Source organism: Pseudophryne corroboree, chromosome 2 (genome assembly GCF_028390025.1).
Source record: "Pseudophryne corroboree isolate aPseCor3 chromosome 2, aPseCor3.hap2, whole genome shotgun sequence".
Classification (NCBI taxonomy): Eukaryota; Metazoa; Chordata; class Amphibia; order Anura; family Myobatrachidae; genus Pseudophryne; species Pseudophryne corroboree.
The window spans coordinates 448,037,394-448,054,929 of NC_086445.1; the positions used below are offsets into that span (position 1 = coordinate 448,037,394).

Consider the following 17,536-nt stretch of genomic DNA (forward strand, 5'->3'; position numbering starts at 1 on the left):
TCTAGACCTGGCGCTTCATGTGGGACGCCATCATAACCACCTTTGGTCTTTCCCAACGGTTTACAAACATGTGGAAACTTCCAGATGAAGTTCCCACTTTTCCGGGTGGAATTCATTCATGCTGAGGAAATCTTCCTAGTTGTCCACTCCCGGAATGAACACTGCTGACAGTGTTATCACATGATTTTTCGCCCAGCGAAGAATCCTTGCTGTCATTGCCCTCCTGCTTCTTGTGCCGCCCCGTCTGTTTACGTGGGCGACTGCCATGATGATGTCCTACTGGATCAGCACCGGTTGACTTTGAAGCAGAGGTCTTCCTAGGCTCAGAGCATCGTAAATTGCCCTTAGCTCCAGTATATTCATGTGGAGAGAAATCTCCAGACTTGACCACACTTCCTTGGAAATTTCTTCCCTGTGTGACTGTTCCCCAGCCTCTCAGGCTGGCATCCGTGGTCACCAGAACACAGTCCTGAATGCTGAATGTGCTGCCCTCTAGAAGATGAGCACTCTGCAGCCCCCACAGAAGAGACACCCTTGTCCTTGGAGACAGGGTTATCCGCTGATGCATCTGAAGATGCGATCCGGACCATTCGTCCCGCAAATCCCCCTGAAAAGTTTTTGCGTGAGATCTGCCGAATGGAATCGCTTCGTAAGAAGCCACCATTTTTCCCAGGACTCCTGTGCATTGATGCACTGATACTTGGCCTGGTTTTAGGAGGTTTCTGACTAGGTCGGATAACTCCCTGGCTTTCCCCTCCAGGAGAAATACCTCTTTCTGGACTATGCCCAGAATCATTCCTAGGAACAGCAGACGTATCATCGGAAAACAGCTGCGATTTATGGAATATTTAGAATCCACTCGTGCTGTCGTAGAACTACTTTAGATAGTTCTTTTCCGACCTCCAACTGTTCTCTGGAAACTTGCCCCTTTCAGGATATCGTCCAAGTAAGGGATAATTAAGATGCCTTTCTTCTTTTAAGAATCATCTTTTCGGCCATTACCTTGGTAAAGGCCCGGGGTGCCGTGGATAATTCAACGGCAGCGTCTGAAACTGATATTGACAGTTCTGTATCACGAACCAGAGGTACCCTTGTTGAGAAGGGCAAATTTGGACATGGAGGTAATCCTTGATGTCCAGGGACACCATATAGTCCCCTTTTTTCCGGTTCTCTATCACTGCTCTGAGTGACTCCATCTTGATTTGAACCTTTTTATGTAAGTGTTCAAAGATTTCAGATTTAGACTATGTCTCACCAAGCCGTCTGGCTTCAGTACCACAATATAGTGTGGAAGACTAATACCCTTTTCCTTGTTGTAGGAGGGGTACTTTGATTATCACCTGCTGGAAATACAGCTTGTGAATTTTTTCCCAATACTGCCTCCCTGTCGGAGGGAGCCGTTGGTAAAGCAGGCTTCAGGAACCTGCGAGGAAAAAATGTCTCGACTCTCCAATCTGTACCCCTGGGATAATACTTGTACGATCTAGGGGTCAACTTGCGAGTGATCCCACTGCGCGCTGAGACTCTTGAGACTACCCCCCCACCTCACCTGAGTCCGCTTGCACGGCCCCAGCGTCACGCTGAGGACTTGGCAGACGCGGTGGAGGGCTTCTTTTCCTGGGAAGGGGCTGCCTGCTGCAGTCTACTTCCCTTTCCTCTATGTCTGGGCAGATACGACTGGCCTTTTGCCCGCTTGCCCACATGGGAAACGGAAGGATTGAGGCTGAAAAGACAGTGTCTTTTTCTGCTGAGATGTAACTTGGGGTAAAAAGGTTGGATTTCCCAGCTGTAGCCGTGGCCCCCAGGTCCGATGGACCGACCCCAAATAACTCCTTCCCTTTATACGGCAATACTTCCATGTGCCGTATGGGATCTGTATCACCTGACCACTGTCGTGTCCATGACATCTTCTGGGAGATATGGACAACGCACTTATCTTGATGCCAGAGTGCAAATATCCCTCTGTGCATCTCGCATACATATATATAGAATGCATCCTATTAAATGCTCTATATCAATAAAATATTTTTAGTCAGGGAATTCGACCAAGCCAACCCAGCACTGCATCTCCAGGCTGATGGCGATCGCTGGTCGCAGTATAACCACCGTATGTGTGTATATACTTTTTAGGATATTTTTCCAGCTGCCTATCAGCTGGCTCCTTGAGGGCGGCCGTATCTGGAGACGGTAACGCCACTTGATAAGCGTGTGAGCGCCTTATCCACCCTAAGGGGTGTTTCCCAACGCGCCCTAACTTCTGGCGGGAAAGGGTATAACGCCAATATTTGCTATCGGGGTAAACCCACGCATCATCACACACTTCATTTTATTTTATCTGATTCAGGAAAAACTACAGGTAGTTTTTTCACTCCCACATAATACCCTTTTTTGTGGTACTTGTAGTATCAGAAATATGTAACACCTCCTTCATTGCCCTTAACGTGTGGCCCTAATGAGGAATACGTTTGTTTATTCACCGTCGACACTGGATTCAGTGTCCCTGTCTGTGTCTGTGTCGACCGACTGAGGTAAATGGGCATTTTTTTAAAAACCCCTGACGGTGTTTCTGAGACGCCTGGACCGGTACTAATTGTTTGTCGGCCGTCTCATGTCGTCAACCGACCTTGCAGCGTGTTGACATTTTCACGTAATTCCCTAAATAAGCCATCCATTCCGGTGTCGACTCCCTAGAGAGTGACATCACCATTACAGGCAATTTCTCCGCCTCCTCCAACATCGTCCTCATACATGTCGACACACACGTACCGACACACAGCACACACACCTGGAATGCTCTGACAGAGGACAGGACCCCACTAGCCCTTTGGAGAGACAGAGGGAGAGTTTGCCAGCACACACCAAAAAACGCTATAATTACATAGGGACAACCTTATATAAGTGTTTCTCCCTAATAGCATCTTTATATATATATTTATATCGCCAATTAGTGCCCCCCTCTCTGTTTAAACCCTGTTTCTGTAGTGCAGTGCAGGGGAGAGCCTGGGAGCCTTCTCTCCAGCCTTTCTGTGAGAGAAAAAATGGCGCTGTGTGCTGAGGAGATAGGCCCCGCCCCTTTTCCAGCGGGCTCGTCTCCCGCTCTTTAGTGAAGTTTGGCAGGGGTTAAATATCTCCATATAGCCTCTGGGGGCTATATGTGAGGTATTTTTAGCCAGTATATAGGTTTACATTTGCCTCCCAGGGCGCCCCCCCCCAGCGCCCTGCACCCTCAGTGACAGCGTGTGAAGTGTGCTGAGAGGAAAATGGCGCACAGCTGCAGTGCTGTGCGCTACCTTTAGAAGACTGTCAGAGTCTTCAGCCGCCGATTCTGGACCTCTTCTAACTTCAGCATCTGCAAGGGGGCCGGCGGCGCGGCTCCGGTGACCATCCAGGCTGTACCTGTGATCGTCCCTCTGGAGCTGATGTCCAGTAGCCAAGAAGCCAATCCATCCTGCACGCAGGTGAGTTCACTTCTTCTCCCCTCAGTCCCTCGTTGCAGTGATCCTGTTGCCAGCAGGACTCACTGTAAAATAAAAAACCTAAGCTAAACTTTCTCTAAGCAGCTCTTTAGGAGAGCCACCTAGAATTGCACCCTTCTCGGCCGGGCACAAAATCTAACTGGAGTCTGGAGGAGGGTCATAGGGGGAGGAGCCAGTGCACACCACCTGATCGGAAAAGCTTTACTTTTGTGCCCTGTCTCCTGCGGAGCCGCTATTCCCCATGGTCCTTTCAGGAACCCCAGCATCCACTAGGACGATAGAGAAAAATATATTTTTAATTCATTAGCAAGAAAAGACTGAACTTCCGCCGAAAAGGCCATTACCACTGGGCAGTCCCACATGCAGTGCACTATATCAGCCTCAGGGGCAGTGCACTTAAAACAGTTCGAGTTGTCAGTAGCACCCGTCAAAAAACGAAGCCTAGGGGTGTAGTAGGCTCTGTGTAGCAATTTGTATTGCATTTCAGCATACGAAGCTAAAACCAGTTGCTTGTTCAATGTAAAATTGGATGCAAGAATGGATTTTGTTCACTTAATTTTTAAGCAATCTGACTAGATTTCTTAGAAATGAACACATCGCTCCGTGTGTGGGGATGCGCGGGCCGCGCGTCACTATTGCCGGTCCTAGATTGTGCATGCAGGCACAATCTAGCAGGTCGCTCATTTCACCTCTGGGTGAAATGAGTGCAGCCTCTCATCCCCCCCCTCTTTCTCATTTTCTGTGCTGAGCGGGGGGAGAGATGTGTGCTGAGCGGTCTGTGCTAGATCGCTCAGCACACATCTCCCCCCACATGTCCCCGTGTGTACTAGGCTTTAGGTTTGTTAAATCTCCCCTTGAAACTCCTTATCATTAGCACTGAAGATATGCCATATATATATATATATATATACATATATATATATATATATATATATATATGAATGTGACTAATACTTTACCTTTTGTTGACCTTTTCAAGGAAGGAGTCTGTACTCTTCATTTCCAACTCAAATATGGCCCGAAGGATGTGTAACGGTACATTGTGGGTTTCATGTATTACCTCATGAGGAAAAAAATAAATATATATTTTGTGCAGGGAAAAATAATTAAAGGTGAGAAATATTATTGGTTAACAAAAACATAACAAAAAAAACTAATAGAATAAAAAAAAAAAAGATATAAATATACATTTTCTGATATGCTGTTTTAGGCTCACACAGAATACCATTTGCAGATATTAACAATGGCTTAACTGCATTAATTTGTAGCAAGAACAGCAAAATTTCCCTTTGGTCCATGTGAATACACGTTACAAAGAATTCAGATATTAGCCAGGAAAACAGTGCTATATATAAGCATTTATATGTGGGTAGAGATAGAAAATAGGATTTTAAATTACCTACCGGTAAATCCTTTTCTCGTAGTCCGTAGAGGATACTGGGGTCCATTTAGTACCATGGGGTAAAGACGGGTCCACTAAGAGCCATGGGCACTTTAAGAATTTGATAGTTTGGGCTGGCTCCTCCCTCTATGCCCCTCCTAACAGACTCAGCCTAGGAAACTGTGCGGACATACTTTGAGAGAAGGATAGATAAGGTTAGTGGTGAGATTCCGAACAAACACACACAACAAGAGGAAAGCCAAGCTAACCAAACTTGAAACAGGAACAGCAACGGCTGAACCAACATTATTTAACCAAGTAACAGTGCAGGAAGAACGAAACACTGGGCGGGCGCCCAGTATCCTCTACGGACTACGAGAAAAGGATTTACCGGTAGGTAAAATCCTATTTTCTCTTACGTCCTAGAGGATACTGAGGTCCATTTAGTACCATGGGGATGTACCAAAGCTCCCAAACCGGGTGGGAGAGTGCTGAGGTTCCCGCAGAACTGATTGACCAAACTGAAGGTCCTCAGAGACCAAAGTATCGAACTTGTAGAACTTAGCAAACGTGTTAGAACCTGACCAAGTAGCTGCTCGGCAGAGCTGTAAAGCTGAGACACCCTGGGCAGCAGCCCAGGAAGAACCCACCGACCTAGTAGAGTGGGCCTGTACAGATTTTGGACACAGCAAACCTGCCGTGGAATAAGCATGTTGAATAGTAAGTCTGATCCAGCGTGCAATGGACTGCTTTGAAGCAGGACACTCAATTTTATTAGGATCATAAAGAACAAACAGCGAGTCAGATTTTCTGTGACGAGTTGTTCGCTTTACATACACCTTCAAAGCCCTCACAGCATCCAAAGACAAAACAGCAGAGGTGTCGGTTCCAAAAGGAACCACAATAGGTTGGTTGATGTGAAATGCGGACACCACCTTAGGAAGAAATTGCTGACGAGTTCTGAGTTCAGCTCTGTCCTCATGGAAAATTAAATAGGGACTTTTGTGAGCTAAAGCCTCCAGCTCTGACACACATCTTGCTGAAGCCGCGGCCAACAGTGTGACGGTCTTTCACGTAAGATATTTTACGTCCACATCCTGGAACGGTTCAAACCAGTCCGATTGGAGGAACTGCAGCACCACATTGAGATCCCAAGGTGCTGAAGAAGGCACAAAGGGAGGTTGGATGTGCAGAACACCTTTCAAGAAAGTCTGGACCTCAGGGAGAGAAGCCAATTGTTTCTGAAAGAAAATGGACAAGTCCGAAATCTGGACTTTTATGGAGCTCAGACGCAGGCCCACATCCACGCCTGCCTTCAGAAAGAGCAGGAAACGTCCCAGATGAAATTCCACCGCAGAATAATTTCTGCTCTTACACCAAGAGACGTATTTCTTCCAAATATGATGGTAATGCTTAGACGTTAACCCCTTCCTGGCTTGGATCATAGTCGGGAGAACCTTGTGAGGGATCCCTCTCCTGGCTAAAATCAGCCGTTCAATGTCCATGCCGTCAAACGTAGCCACAGTAAGTCCTGAAAGACGAACAGGCCCTGTTGCAGAAGATCCTTGCGAAGAGGTAGAGGCCATGGATCTTCGAGGAGCATCTCCAGAAGGTCCACGTTACCAGGCCCTTCTTGGCCAGTCCGGAGCAATGAATATTGCTTGAACCCTTTCCCTTTTTATTCTCTTTAGAATTCTTGGGATCAGAGGAAGTGGAGGAAACACGTACACCATCAGATAGACCCATGGAGTCATCAAGGCGTCCACCGCCACTGCCTGTGGGTCTCTCGACCTGGAACAATACCGCTTGAGCTTCTTGTTGAGATGAGAGGCCATCATGTCGATCTGTGGATATCCCCATCGACTTGTCAAGCACCTGAACACTTCTGGGTGTAGGCCCCACTCCCCCGGGTGCAGGTCGTGTCAACTGGGAAGCAGACTTCCTCAGCAATCTACTCCCGGAATGAAGACCGCTGACAACGCCACAGCGTTTCTTTCTGCCCAGAGGAGAATTCTTGACACCTCTGACATTGCTGCTCTGCTTTTTGTTCCGCCCTGTCGGTTTATGTACGTCACATTGTCCGACTGGACCTGAATGGCTTGATCCTGAAGAAGATATGAGGATATGAGGCCTGCAGAAGGGCATTGTATATGGCCCTGAGTTCCAGAATGTTGAATGGAAGGACGACTTTTTCACTTGACCATCTTCCTTGAAACTGCACCCCCTGGGTGACTGCTCCCCAACCTCTGAGGCTTGCGTCTGTGGTTAACAGAATCCAGTTCTGAATTCCGAACCTCCGACCCTCGACGAGGTGAGAAGTCTGTAGTCACCACAGAAGGGAGATCCTGGCTTTTGGCGACAGACGGATCCTCTGGTGCATATGAAGATGCGATCCGGACCATTTGTCCAAAGGATCGAGCTGGAAGGGTCGTGCGTGAAATCTACCGTATTGAAGAGCCTCGTAAGAGGTCACCATTTTTTCCAGAAGGCGAATGCACAGACACCCTGGTTGGCTTCAGGACATCCCAAACCATCGACTGGATTACCAATGCCTTCTCCAACGGAAGGAACACTTTCTGCGACTCCGTGTCCAGTATCATTCCCAGAAATGGGAGCCTCCTTGTTGGCTCTAGGTGAGACTTTGGAAGGTTCAGATTCCACCCGTGATCCTGGAGGAGTTTGGTTGAGAGACCAATGCTGTCCAGCAACCTTTCCCTGGACAGTGCTTTTATCAGGAGATCGTCCAGCTACAGAATTACGTTCACTCCCTATTTGCGGAGTAGAAGCATCATCTCTGCCATCACCTTGGTGAACACCCTCGGTGCTGCGGAGAGACCAAATGGCAGGGCCTGGAACTGTTAGTGACAGTCCTGCAATCCAAACCGCAGATAAGCCTGATGAGGCGGTCATATTGGAATGTGAAGGTACGCATCCTTGATATTCAGAGACACTAGGAATTCTCCCCTCCTCCAGACCCGAGATTACCGCTCTCAGAGACTCCATCTTGAATATGAACACTCGTTAAGTACGGGTTCAAAGACTTGAGGTTCAGAATCGGTCTTGCCAAACCATCCGGTTTCAGTACTACGAACAAGTTGGCGTAGTACCCCTTGTTGAGCAGATGAGGTGGAACCGTAACAATGACCTGAGTTTGTGTCAGTTTTTGGATGGCATGCTGTAATCACTTGTGAAACTGGCAAGCCTGATTTCTGTGAGGTGGGAGCTTTTGGAACTCCAGTCTGTAGCCCTGGGAAATGAGATCTATGACCCAGGGATCCTGGCACGAACGTGACCAGATCTGACTGAAGAATTGTAGGCGGGGTCCCACCTGACAGTCTTCAAGGCATTGCGGTCCACAGTCATGCTGAAATCTTTGAGGAAGCAGAGCCTGAGCTCTGTTCCTGAGCACCTGCAGTTGCTGGTTTGCGTGGTTTACCTCTTGCGCCGCTGGAGGATGTAGAAGCACCTCTGGATTTGCCCTTGAACTTGGCCGTCCAAAAGGACTGTAACTTAGAAGCTGAATAAGTCTTCTTAGTAGGGGGGGCTGCGGAAGGAAGATACGTAGACGTAATCGCAGTAGCTGTGGATATCCATTTGTCTAGTTCATCTCCAAACAAGGCCTCTCCTGTGATTGATAGGCCTTCCATGCCTTTCCTGGAGTCTGCGTCAGCAGTCCCCTGGTGTATCCACAAGCCCCTGTCTGCCGACACTGCCATAGCAGTGGTGCGTGTGTTAAGCAAGCCTTTCTTTTTTTTATGGCTTCCACCATAAAGTTCGCAGAGTCCTGTATATGCTGTAGGAGTAAAACAACATCCCCCCTAGACAAGGAATCTAACCCCTCAATTAGGTTACCTGACCATTTTGCAATGGCTTTTGTGATCCACGCACATGCAATAGAGGGTCTTTGGGCCACCCCAGCAGCTGTGTACAATGATTTCAGTGTAGTCTCAAGTTTACGATCAGCCGTGTCTTTTAGGGAAGCTGCACCAGGAACAGGCAATACAATTTTTCGTGACAGCCTAGAGACTGATGCGTCCACTATTGGTGGATTTTCCCATTTTTTTCTATCCTCCAGAGGAAAGGGAAAAGATTAGAGTAACCTTTTAGGAAACTGAAATTTCTTATCAGGATTAACCCACGGTTCTTCAAACAGGGTATTCAATTCCTTTGACACAGGAAAAGTGACTGAGGACTTCTTTTTTACATTAAAATAAGATTCCTCACACTCCTCTGACACCTTATCAGGAATATGCAGAACATCTCTGATAGCCTCTATTCCCTGTGACAGAGCCACATCCCCCCCTCCAAGTCTACCTCACCCTCCTCCAAGTCTGACCCGTCAGCGTCAGATTGCAGGATATGGGCCAAAGATCGCTTTTGCGGACAAATGGAAGGGGACTGAGATGCTGTTTTGGAGACTGAGTCGCTGTTCATAAACTCATCCACAGTCTGTTTTAAGTATTGTGTCTCTTTCTCATTGCGGGACAATTTTGTAGAAAGAGTGGAGATCATGCCTTTAAGAGAATTAACCCACTCCGGTTCAGCCCCGCTATTCTGTGAGCACCGAGTACCCAGTAGTGAGCCCCTTGGTGAAGAGGAACACTCTGCTGTAGAAGACACACACTCTTTGCCTGACATAATGTAATGTGACCGAGCACACACACACAGGAAAAGGTTAAGCACAAATAACCCACAAAAAGCCCTTCAGGGAGACACAGAGTATTTTGGAGCCAGCCCTCACCGCGCCCTTACCGCTAATGCCAAGATTAGCTGGGTCGCAGACTAAATACCCCGATACGGGACTTAGTACACTAGTAGTTGCTCCCCCTCTGCTATGACCCCCTGGTACCGCTGAGGTAATTTGGAGTCACACTGGAGGAGCTGCGCGTCCCTGTCAGTCAGCGTCTGTGTCCACTGCAGAGGGAAAATGGCACTGGTGAGCTGCTGGATCCTCTCATAGTTAAGCCCCGCCCCTTCAATGGCACGCGGTCTTCCCGCTTTTTTATACTGGCTGAGGTAATTTGTGTGCTTAAAATGGAGCAGAATCGTTTTAAGGCTGTGTTTGCCAGTTTGGGTACTGTGTACAGTGTACGGAGAAGCAGTCGTGTACTGTGTCTGAACACGCATTCCGTCCCATTTAGAAGCCGTGCGTCTCCATACCCTCGTGCCACCATAATGGCCGGTTCCCCGCTAACCGGGACGCTGGCTCAGTATTCACTCTTCATTCTTCTGGCTCTGTTAGGGGTGGCGGTGTGCTACGGGAATGTACGCTCGCCGTGGCGGGCTTGTGAATAGTTCCCTCAGGAGCTCAGTGCCCTGTCAGCGAGGTACGGGACCATTAATCCTTCAAGAGGTTGTCTCCCCCCCCCCCCCCTCTCCCAAGTCACACGAAGCAGGCAGGCTGGTGCCTGAAAAGAACAGAGAAAATAATTGCAGAAAACTCTTCAGGAGCTTCCTTCAGCGTGACCGGCTCCTCCGGGCACATTTTCTAAACTGAGTCTGGTAGGAGGGGCATAGAGGGAGGAGCCAGCCCACACGATCAAATTCTTAAAGTGTCCATGGCTCCTAGTGGACCAGTCTATACCCCATAGTACTAAATGGACCCCAGTATCCTCTAGGACATAAGAGAAATTAGTTTATGCCACAACTTTCAAGATTTCTCAATTTCCAGCCTTAAGCCCCAGAGTACATTACTTAAATGATGCTCTTGGGCCTTCTGTATCTTGTCAATGAGATTGCTTAGTAAAGAAGAAGTACAAGCGTAGACTTTTGTCTCAGCATGGTTGAACCACTCCGATGAGACAGCAAACACAAATGAAGGGAGATACTCCATTTCAAATTGGCTGCTGTCTAGGCTCCCATTTTGTACAATTCACTAGTCTTGCAATCCTCTCAATGAGGGCATTTCCATAGGTTCATCTGAAACCTTCTTCAAGTGTACAGTATAGGTGAAAGAGGATTCTTGTATTTTAGGAAAATTAGGCGCCAACAGACCGTTAACATTCCTGGAAAGATCCAATACAGACAGTATTAAGGACCTACTGTACAAAAGCTGTTTAAAAGAAGGAAGTGTGCAACACAGTAAATTTACTAAATGGTGATTTTTTTTATTTGCCCCATGTCTTCGGCTGCTGGATTTTAAAGGCAACTTTAAAAGTGCTACTTCGTAATTTTATCACTGAGGCCCTTTAGCATAAGAAAAGAATTACGTCTACAAACTGTATGGGGAACAGGTCTCACTTTGATTATAGCATTGTCTATGGGGTTTAAGCAGCTGTTGGTGCCAACTGGGTTTGCAATGCAATGTAGGGATAGTGATTATCCAAATTTAGCACAAAAATATCTATGGATAACCAAGTTTGGCAGCCCTGAGCTTCTTGCCCTGGACAAGGATTCCTGAGAATCGGACATGCCCATGTCCCAGAAGAGAAAAGCTGAGTCTTCTAAGTCTAAAACTGAATAGGCCACACTTGTAATCCAGCTAGCCTAGTGGATGGCAAGAATTGGACAAAGCAATTCCCTAAAAAAATAAGTGATCCTGGGGAAGCAGGTATCACTAACGGGCACAATACTCTTACAGGAAAATCGATTTGTTTCTATGCTGGACCACAAAACAAAAAAAACAAGGAGAAGATGGGGAAAAAGAAGAAAACACAGTAAGCAGTAATGGAGGTGCGAGCTAAAATAAGTAATGTTTTACATACCATAATACACAAAGGATCTGATGGGAACACCTTGTTCATTTTCTTACCTGAAAACATTTTTTTGTGGCTTCATCAAGATCCTCTAAGGGATTAGGCTTTTTCTGCTCTAAATCAACAGTTGGCGATTCCAATTCTTTGTCTTTCTTCTCCGATGTTGAATCCTTTCTTTCAGATACAGTGCTCATTTCTTTCTTTGATGAATACAGCATTATAGATAAGATCTGAACCAATGAATACAGAACATTATTACAAGGTTTATCAATCAGCTCAACGTTACCAATCACATAAGACTGTTTAGCTTAAATACCATGTAAATAAACATTGCAAAAACAACATTTTAAAATAGACATAATTCAAAGTCTTAAGTTCCTGTTTACACAGATTTTATAATTGCCCTATATTAGCAAATCACACAAAGAATGTTTATAAACACCTTAAATTGTACATAGGGGAATCTATTTGACTAGACCTGTATTTATCCCACCATTTTTCACAGACAGAAATTGTCAAAGAGCAAATTCTGTGTACACACTTGTCCAATTCTCATCCAATCCAACCTCCTACCAACCATTTAGCTAGACAGTGGTAGTGTGTACGCCTACACAAATCACTGGCTTCATCTAATCTTGATTGCCTGGTTATGTCAAAATATTTTAAACCTGATGAAAAATTAATCTCTGTAAAGGGCCCTAAACACCTAGCGACCGGCCGATAGGCGACCCGGGGGAGGTGCAGGTCACCTGGCTCCATAGCACTGCATGCTAATATGGACGAGATTGTCCATATTGGCCTGCATATTTAATCGAGCCGGCACCAGCGATGAACGAGCGCGGGGCCGTGCATTGTTCATCGCTGCTGCCTACACACCGAAAGATATGAACGGTATCTCGTTCATTAATGAGCAAGGTCGTTCATATCTTTCACTGGTATCGACCAGTGTGTAGGGCCCATAAGTGCTGCTCTGCCAAAGACTGGAAGAGAGTGTGCGGTGACACAGGGGGTAATTCAGATCTGATTGCAGCAGCAAATTTGTTAGCTAATGGGCAAAACCATGTGCACTGCAGGTGGGGTAGATATAACATGTGCAGAGGGAGTTAGATCTGGGTGGGTTATATTGTTTCTGTGCAGGGTAAATACTGGCTGCTTTATTTTTACACTGCAATTTAGATTTCAGTTTGAACACACCCCACCCAAATCTAACTCTCTCTGCACGTGTTATATCTGCCCCCCCTGCAGTGCACAAAGGGGGTCATTCCGACCCGTTCGCATGCAGCGGTCCATCACTGCTGTGCGAACGGGTCGGAATTGCGCATGTGCTGCGGCCGCATTGCGCCCGCGCGGCGTTATCCGACGACAGCTGTCGCCGGGCAGCGACCAGAATAAAGAAGAAAGTGATGGCTAACACGATCGCAAGAAGATTGACAGCAGGGAGGCGTTCCGGGGCGTCTACTCACCGAACGCAGGCATGTCCAGGCGTTTGGAGGGCGGATGTCTGACATCAAATCTGGGACCTTCATCGCTGGATCGATCGCACAGGGTAAGTAACCGCAGGGCTAGTCTACTTCTGCACAAAACTTTGTTAGCATAGCAGGGTTGCACAAGCGATCGCATCCCTGCTATGCTAAAATACACTCCCCCATAGGCAGCGTCTAGTTGATCGCACAAGCAGCAAAAAGTTGCTACGTGTGATCAACTCAGAATGACCCCCATAGTTTTGCCCAACTGCTTACAAATTTGCTGCTGAGATCAGGTCTGAATTAGGCCCACAATTCTTTCAGCAGATTGCTTTAGTAGGTGCAGATCTGAGACTTGCAGTAAAATTGGACAGGTGTGGCAAACACAGACTTCCACAGGAAGTACTACTTCGCAGACGAAGAGAGTGAGGGCCTTCAACTTCCTAATTTCACCAGCTATTACCACTCTGCACACTTGGCACGTATAGCTGAGATTTTTTGGTCACTGGCCGTGGCACAGTGGCCCCTAATTGAAAATCAGTCCATACATGTCCCTATAGCAGTACTCTCCTTGCTAACGAAGTCTCCCTGAACTTACAGTAGCATCCCACTCTTGGCCCAACGCTTGCCTCCAGGTAAAAAATCCCTTGTTTGCTCCTGGAGTATCCCCGCTTTCTCCTCTAACACATAACCCTGATTTCATCCTGGGTCTTCATCAAAAGTCGCTCTAAACCAGGTCCATTGATGGAGTCCTTAAGGCCCATATAGACGGGCCGATGTGGGAGAGATGTGTGCTGAGCGAGCCGCTCAGCACACATCTCTCCCGCGGCTCAGCACAGCGCTATCTGTGCTGAGCGTGCAGGGGGAGACGGGGACGGGGGGGGCGCGCTCATTTCACCCAGCGGGTGAAGTGAGTGACCGGCTAGATTGGCCAATCTAGCACCAGCGATAGCGATGCGCGGGGCTGCGCATCGCTGTCGCTGTAGGGGGTACACACGGAGTGATAATGCTTAAATTCTAAGCAATCTAGTCAGATTGCTTAGAATATCACTCCGTGAGTACCCCCCTTAAGTCTAGGCAAGCTAATAAACTCTGGATGGGTGCGGTCCTTCTCAGACTTCCAACAAGAATTTTCACTCTCACCCCATTCATTTTGGATGCATCTCCAGCTGGCACTTTATTAAATCGTTGTCCCCCAGTACTGTAAATCTTACTTCGACCCCTTTTTTAAATATTTTGATGTCATCCCCACCTACCTATCTAATATCTAAACTTTACCAACTATGCATGAATTGTCTCTCTACGCACCTACACACTGGCATGAAATAGGGAGCTGAACACTAATCTCTCTAAAGAACAGTGGACCCAGATCTTTCAATATACATTATGTTTGCCAGCTCTACTTCCATTCAGATATTGAAAACACAATATAAGGTATTATAGGTGTCCTATCAATCTCCACTTGATGTCTTATATGCTACAAGAGCGGTTATACAATGGCTTTGGAGATCTCCCTCCCTCAATCTCTCACGGTTCCATAGGGTTCACTTTTATATGACCATGGAAGAGCTTATATCTTCTGAATTAGTGAATAGTATAGACTTTACTGCCTTCTGTTAGAAACCCCCACCCCCCTTCCTCCTCACTTATACCTATTGGAGTCACGTTTTGGATTCCCCATGTACTGCCCTCTTCTTTCTCTGCTTTTCCTTCCCTCTGACCCCCCCCCCCCCCTCTTTTTTATTCCTTTTCTTGCTGTGTGTACAGGGGGGTACACATGGAGAGATCGTGCTTAAATTCTAAGCAATCTGAGTAGATTGCTTAGAAATTAAGCATATCTCTCCGCGTGTAGGGTGCAGGCGACAGCGATGTGCGGTCCTGTGCATTGCTATCGCCGGCTCTAGATTAGGCGTGCATGCCAAAGCTAGTGAGATTGCTCATTTCAACGCTGGGTGAAATTAGCGGCCCCCCCATCCGCTCTGTACACATCACGCTGAGTAGGGGGAGAGATGTGTGCAGAGCGGTCTGTGCTGGATCGCTCAGCACACATCTTCCCTGTGTGTACGGGGCTTAACTGGACTTGCTTTGGTTTCATATGCAACCAGAAATTCATAGGATGCAAGAGACTTTGCAAGATAAGAGATTTTCCTAAAGTGTGTCAGCTTGTGTGGATAAATCTTACCTCCAGATCACGAAGTAGCCATGTTTTACTGAAACCAGTCCCTTTACTGCATTTTCTCACCAGCAATTTTAATAGACCAGATTGAATAAATGCAGTTTGAATTTCTTCAAAATCATGATTCTGCAAAAATAGCATTTTATTAGTAAGCACTAATTTTCCCATAGAATTGCAACATAAAATCAAGAAACTGTTATTGCAGAAACAGTTTTAAAAAGAGAGAATGCATAACTTTATACAATTTTTTTTTTGTTTTAAATAGTTTTTCTTATTGATGCATTATGTCATATAGCAATGAGGGGAAAAAAACCAAAACAAAAAAACGTAACTAACTAGCTGGATACACACCTGCACAATATCGTGCCGATCAGAACGACAACTTGCCCATATCTTGCAATGTGTACTGCCGATTGCGCGCATGGGTCAAATGCAAGGTTGTATGATTGCCTGTGCTGCACGGCCAATCACACGATCTCGCATGCGATGCAATGAATATTAATGAGGTACAGAACAATGGGCCTGATTCAGATAAGCACGCAAAGCCGATGTTCCACACAATGGAGCAGTTATTGTCAGACTGTCCATGCATCAAGGTGGCGCTGCGATCCCGCATGCAATGATGATTCCACAGCAAAGTGACTGACAGGAAGTGACCGTTTGGGGGTGTTAACATGGTGTTGGCGGGGTGTGGTCGCAAAAACGCAAGTGTGTCATGGCCTTTTTTGGGGCGTGTGTCTAACGTCAACTGCAAGCTCTAGCTTATAAAAACATGGCGCCTGCGTGACTACTGCTGAGTCCAGTCTGCATAGCAATAGACCTACTTGAGCAGTCAATGTTTCCCATTGTTGTGTAAAAGATATGTATGTTTACCATGCACATCGGCATGACTTCTGGTCGCACTACTGTGTACCCATCTTTAAAGTGGTACATTTTATGGGCAAAAACACACACTATCTTGCTCTATTAAATATATAAATAAATATATATCAAACAACAGATTCGGTACTCCGTAAGTAGTGCAAAATGACGATGCTCCGTTGCCATCCTCCATAGCAATGTAAAAGTTCCCAAATCAAAAAGGATGCAGGCAGAACCCTTTGTATTCTAAATAATTAACTTTATTTCTCCACATTTCAGTGTACACAGCCTCTTTTGTCAGGAGATAGCACACAAATGCACAAACACAGTTTAAAAAGCCTCCACACACAGGTAGCATACCTGACATGAGTGGCTCATCAGTCACACTTGAACAGATACAAAGGATGGTTGCTGAAGGAGCTCAAACAGGCAACAATGCAAAAGGTAATACAAAAGGATATGTTATATACAATCTACACACAGATACATCATATAATAACAAAAACATACACAAAGAAACTAGTTCTTTAATAAATAATCATTTACAAAAACCAATGAAGACCAAGTCTCTCCTTTAAACCTCTCAGTTAGACAGTGTCTAAAGTATGGGTCTTCAAACCCGTGGCCCTGCAGCTGCTTTGGAACTACACATACCAGCATGCCTTGCCACAGTTTTGCTATTATGGCATGCTAAAACTGAAGAGCATGCTGGGATGTGTAGTTCCACAACAGCTGGGGGGTCGCAGGTTGAAGACCCATGGTCTAAAGAATGTTTCCACTTTGCCTCACATTGTAGCAATTGCTTAGAGCGATCTCCATTTCTAATGGAGGGTGGTATATGATCAATGTTTATTTAGTGACAAACTAGTTACTTTGTGTATGTTTTTGTTATTATATGATTTATCTGTGTGTAGATTGTATATACCAGGGGTAGGCAACCTGCAGCTGCTGTGGAACTACACATCCCAGCATGCCCTGCCACAGTTTTAGAACATCCTAACAGCAAACCTGTGGTAGGGCATGCTGGGATGTGTAGTTCCACAGCAGCTGGAGAGCCACCGGTTGCCTACCCGTGGTTAATACCATGTCATTTTGTATTACCTTTTGCATTGTTGCCTAGGCCTAATCAGCCACTCATGTCAGGTGTCCTACCTGTCCATAGAGTATTTCTAAACTGTGGTTGTACATTTGTATGCCATCTGCTGACTAAAGAGGACGTGTCCCCCGAAAAACAGAGAAATAAACTGAATTATTAAGAAGAATCCAAGTGGCATACACACACACATATAATCTATCTATCTCCATGGAGAAAGGAGGCACTCAGACTTTAAAGGTAGGTGAATCAAACCTGCATGTGTTTTAATAAACTTTCAACGTTTCGGGGTCTGCACCCCCTTCTTCAGGAAAACACCACAAGTGTAAAACAGTGTCATACGAAACATTTATATAAACTTACCGGGACCACGAACCCCGCACTTCCGGTC

The 17,536-nt window shown here is 46.3% G+C and overlaps 1 protein-coding gene across 3 annotated transcripts in view; it reads right to left on the reverse strand.

Moving 5' to 3' along the window:
- ZZEF1 (zinc finger ZZ-type and EF-hand domain containing 1) overlaps nt 1–17,536 on the reverse strand; it is a 404,243-nt gene that overhangs the window by 56,113 nt on the left and 330,594 nt on the right. For all 3 annotated transcript variants that reach the window (XM_063953702.1, XM_063953701.1, XM_063953700.1), the window contains exons 44-46: nt 15,198–15,317; nt 11,609–11,782; nt 4,436–4,536 (exon numbers count right to left, since the gene is read on the reverse strand). In XM_063953702.1, coding sequence (XP_063809772.1) covers nt 4,436–4,536; nt 11,609–11,782; nt 15,198–15,317 — 395 coding nt within the window. The remainder of the gene's footprint in view (nt 1–4,435; nt 4,537–11,608; nt 11,783–15,197; nt 15,318–17,536) is intronic.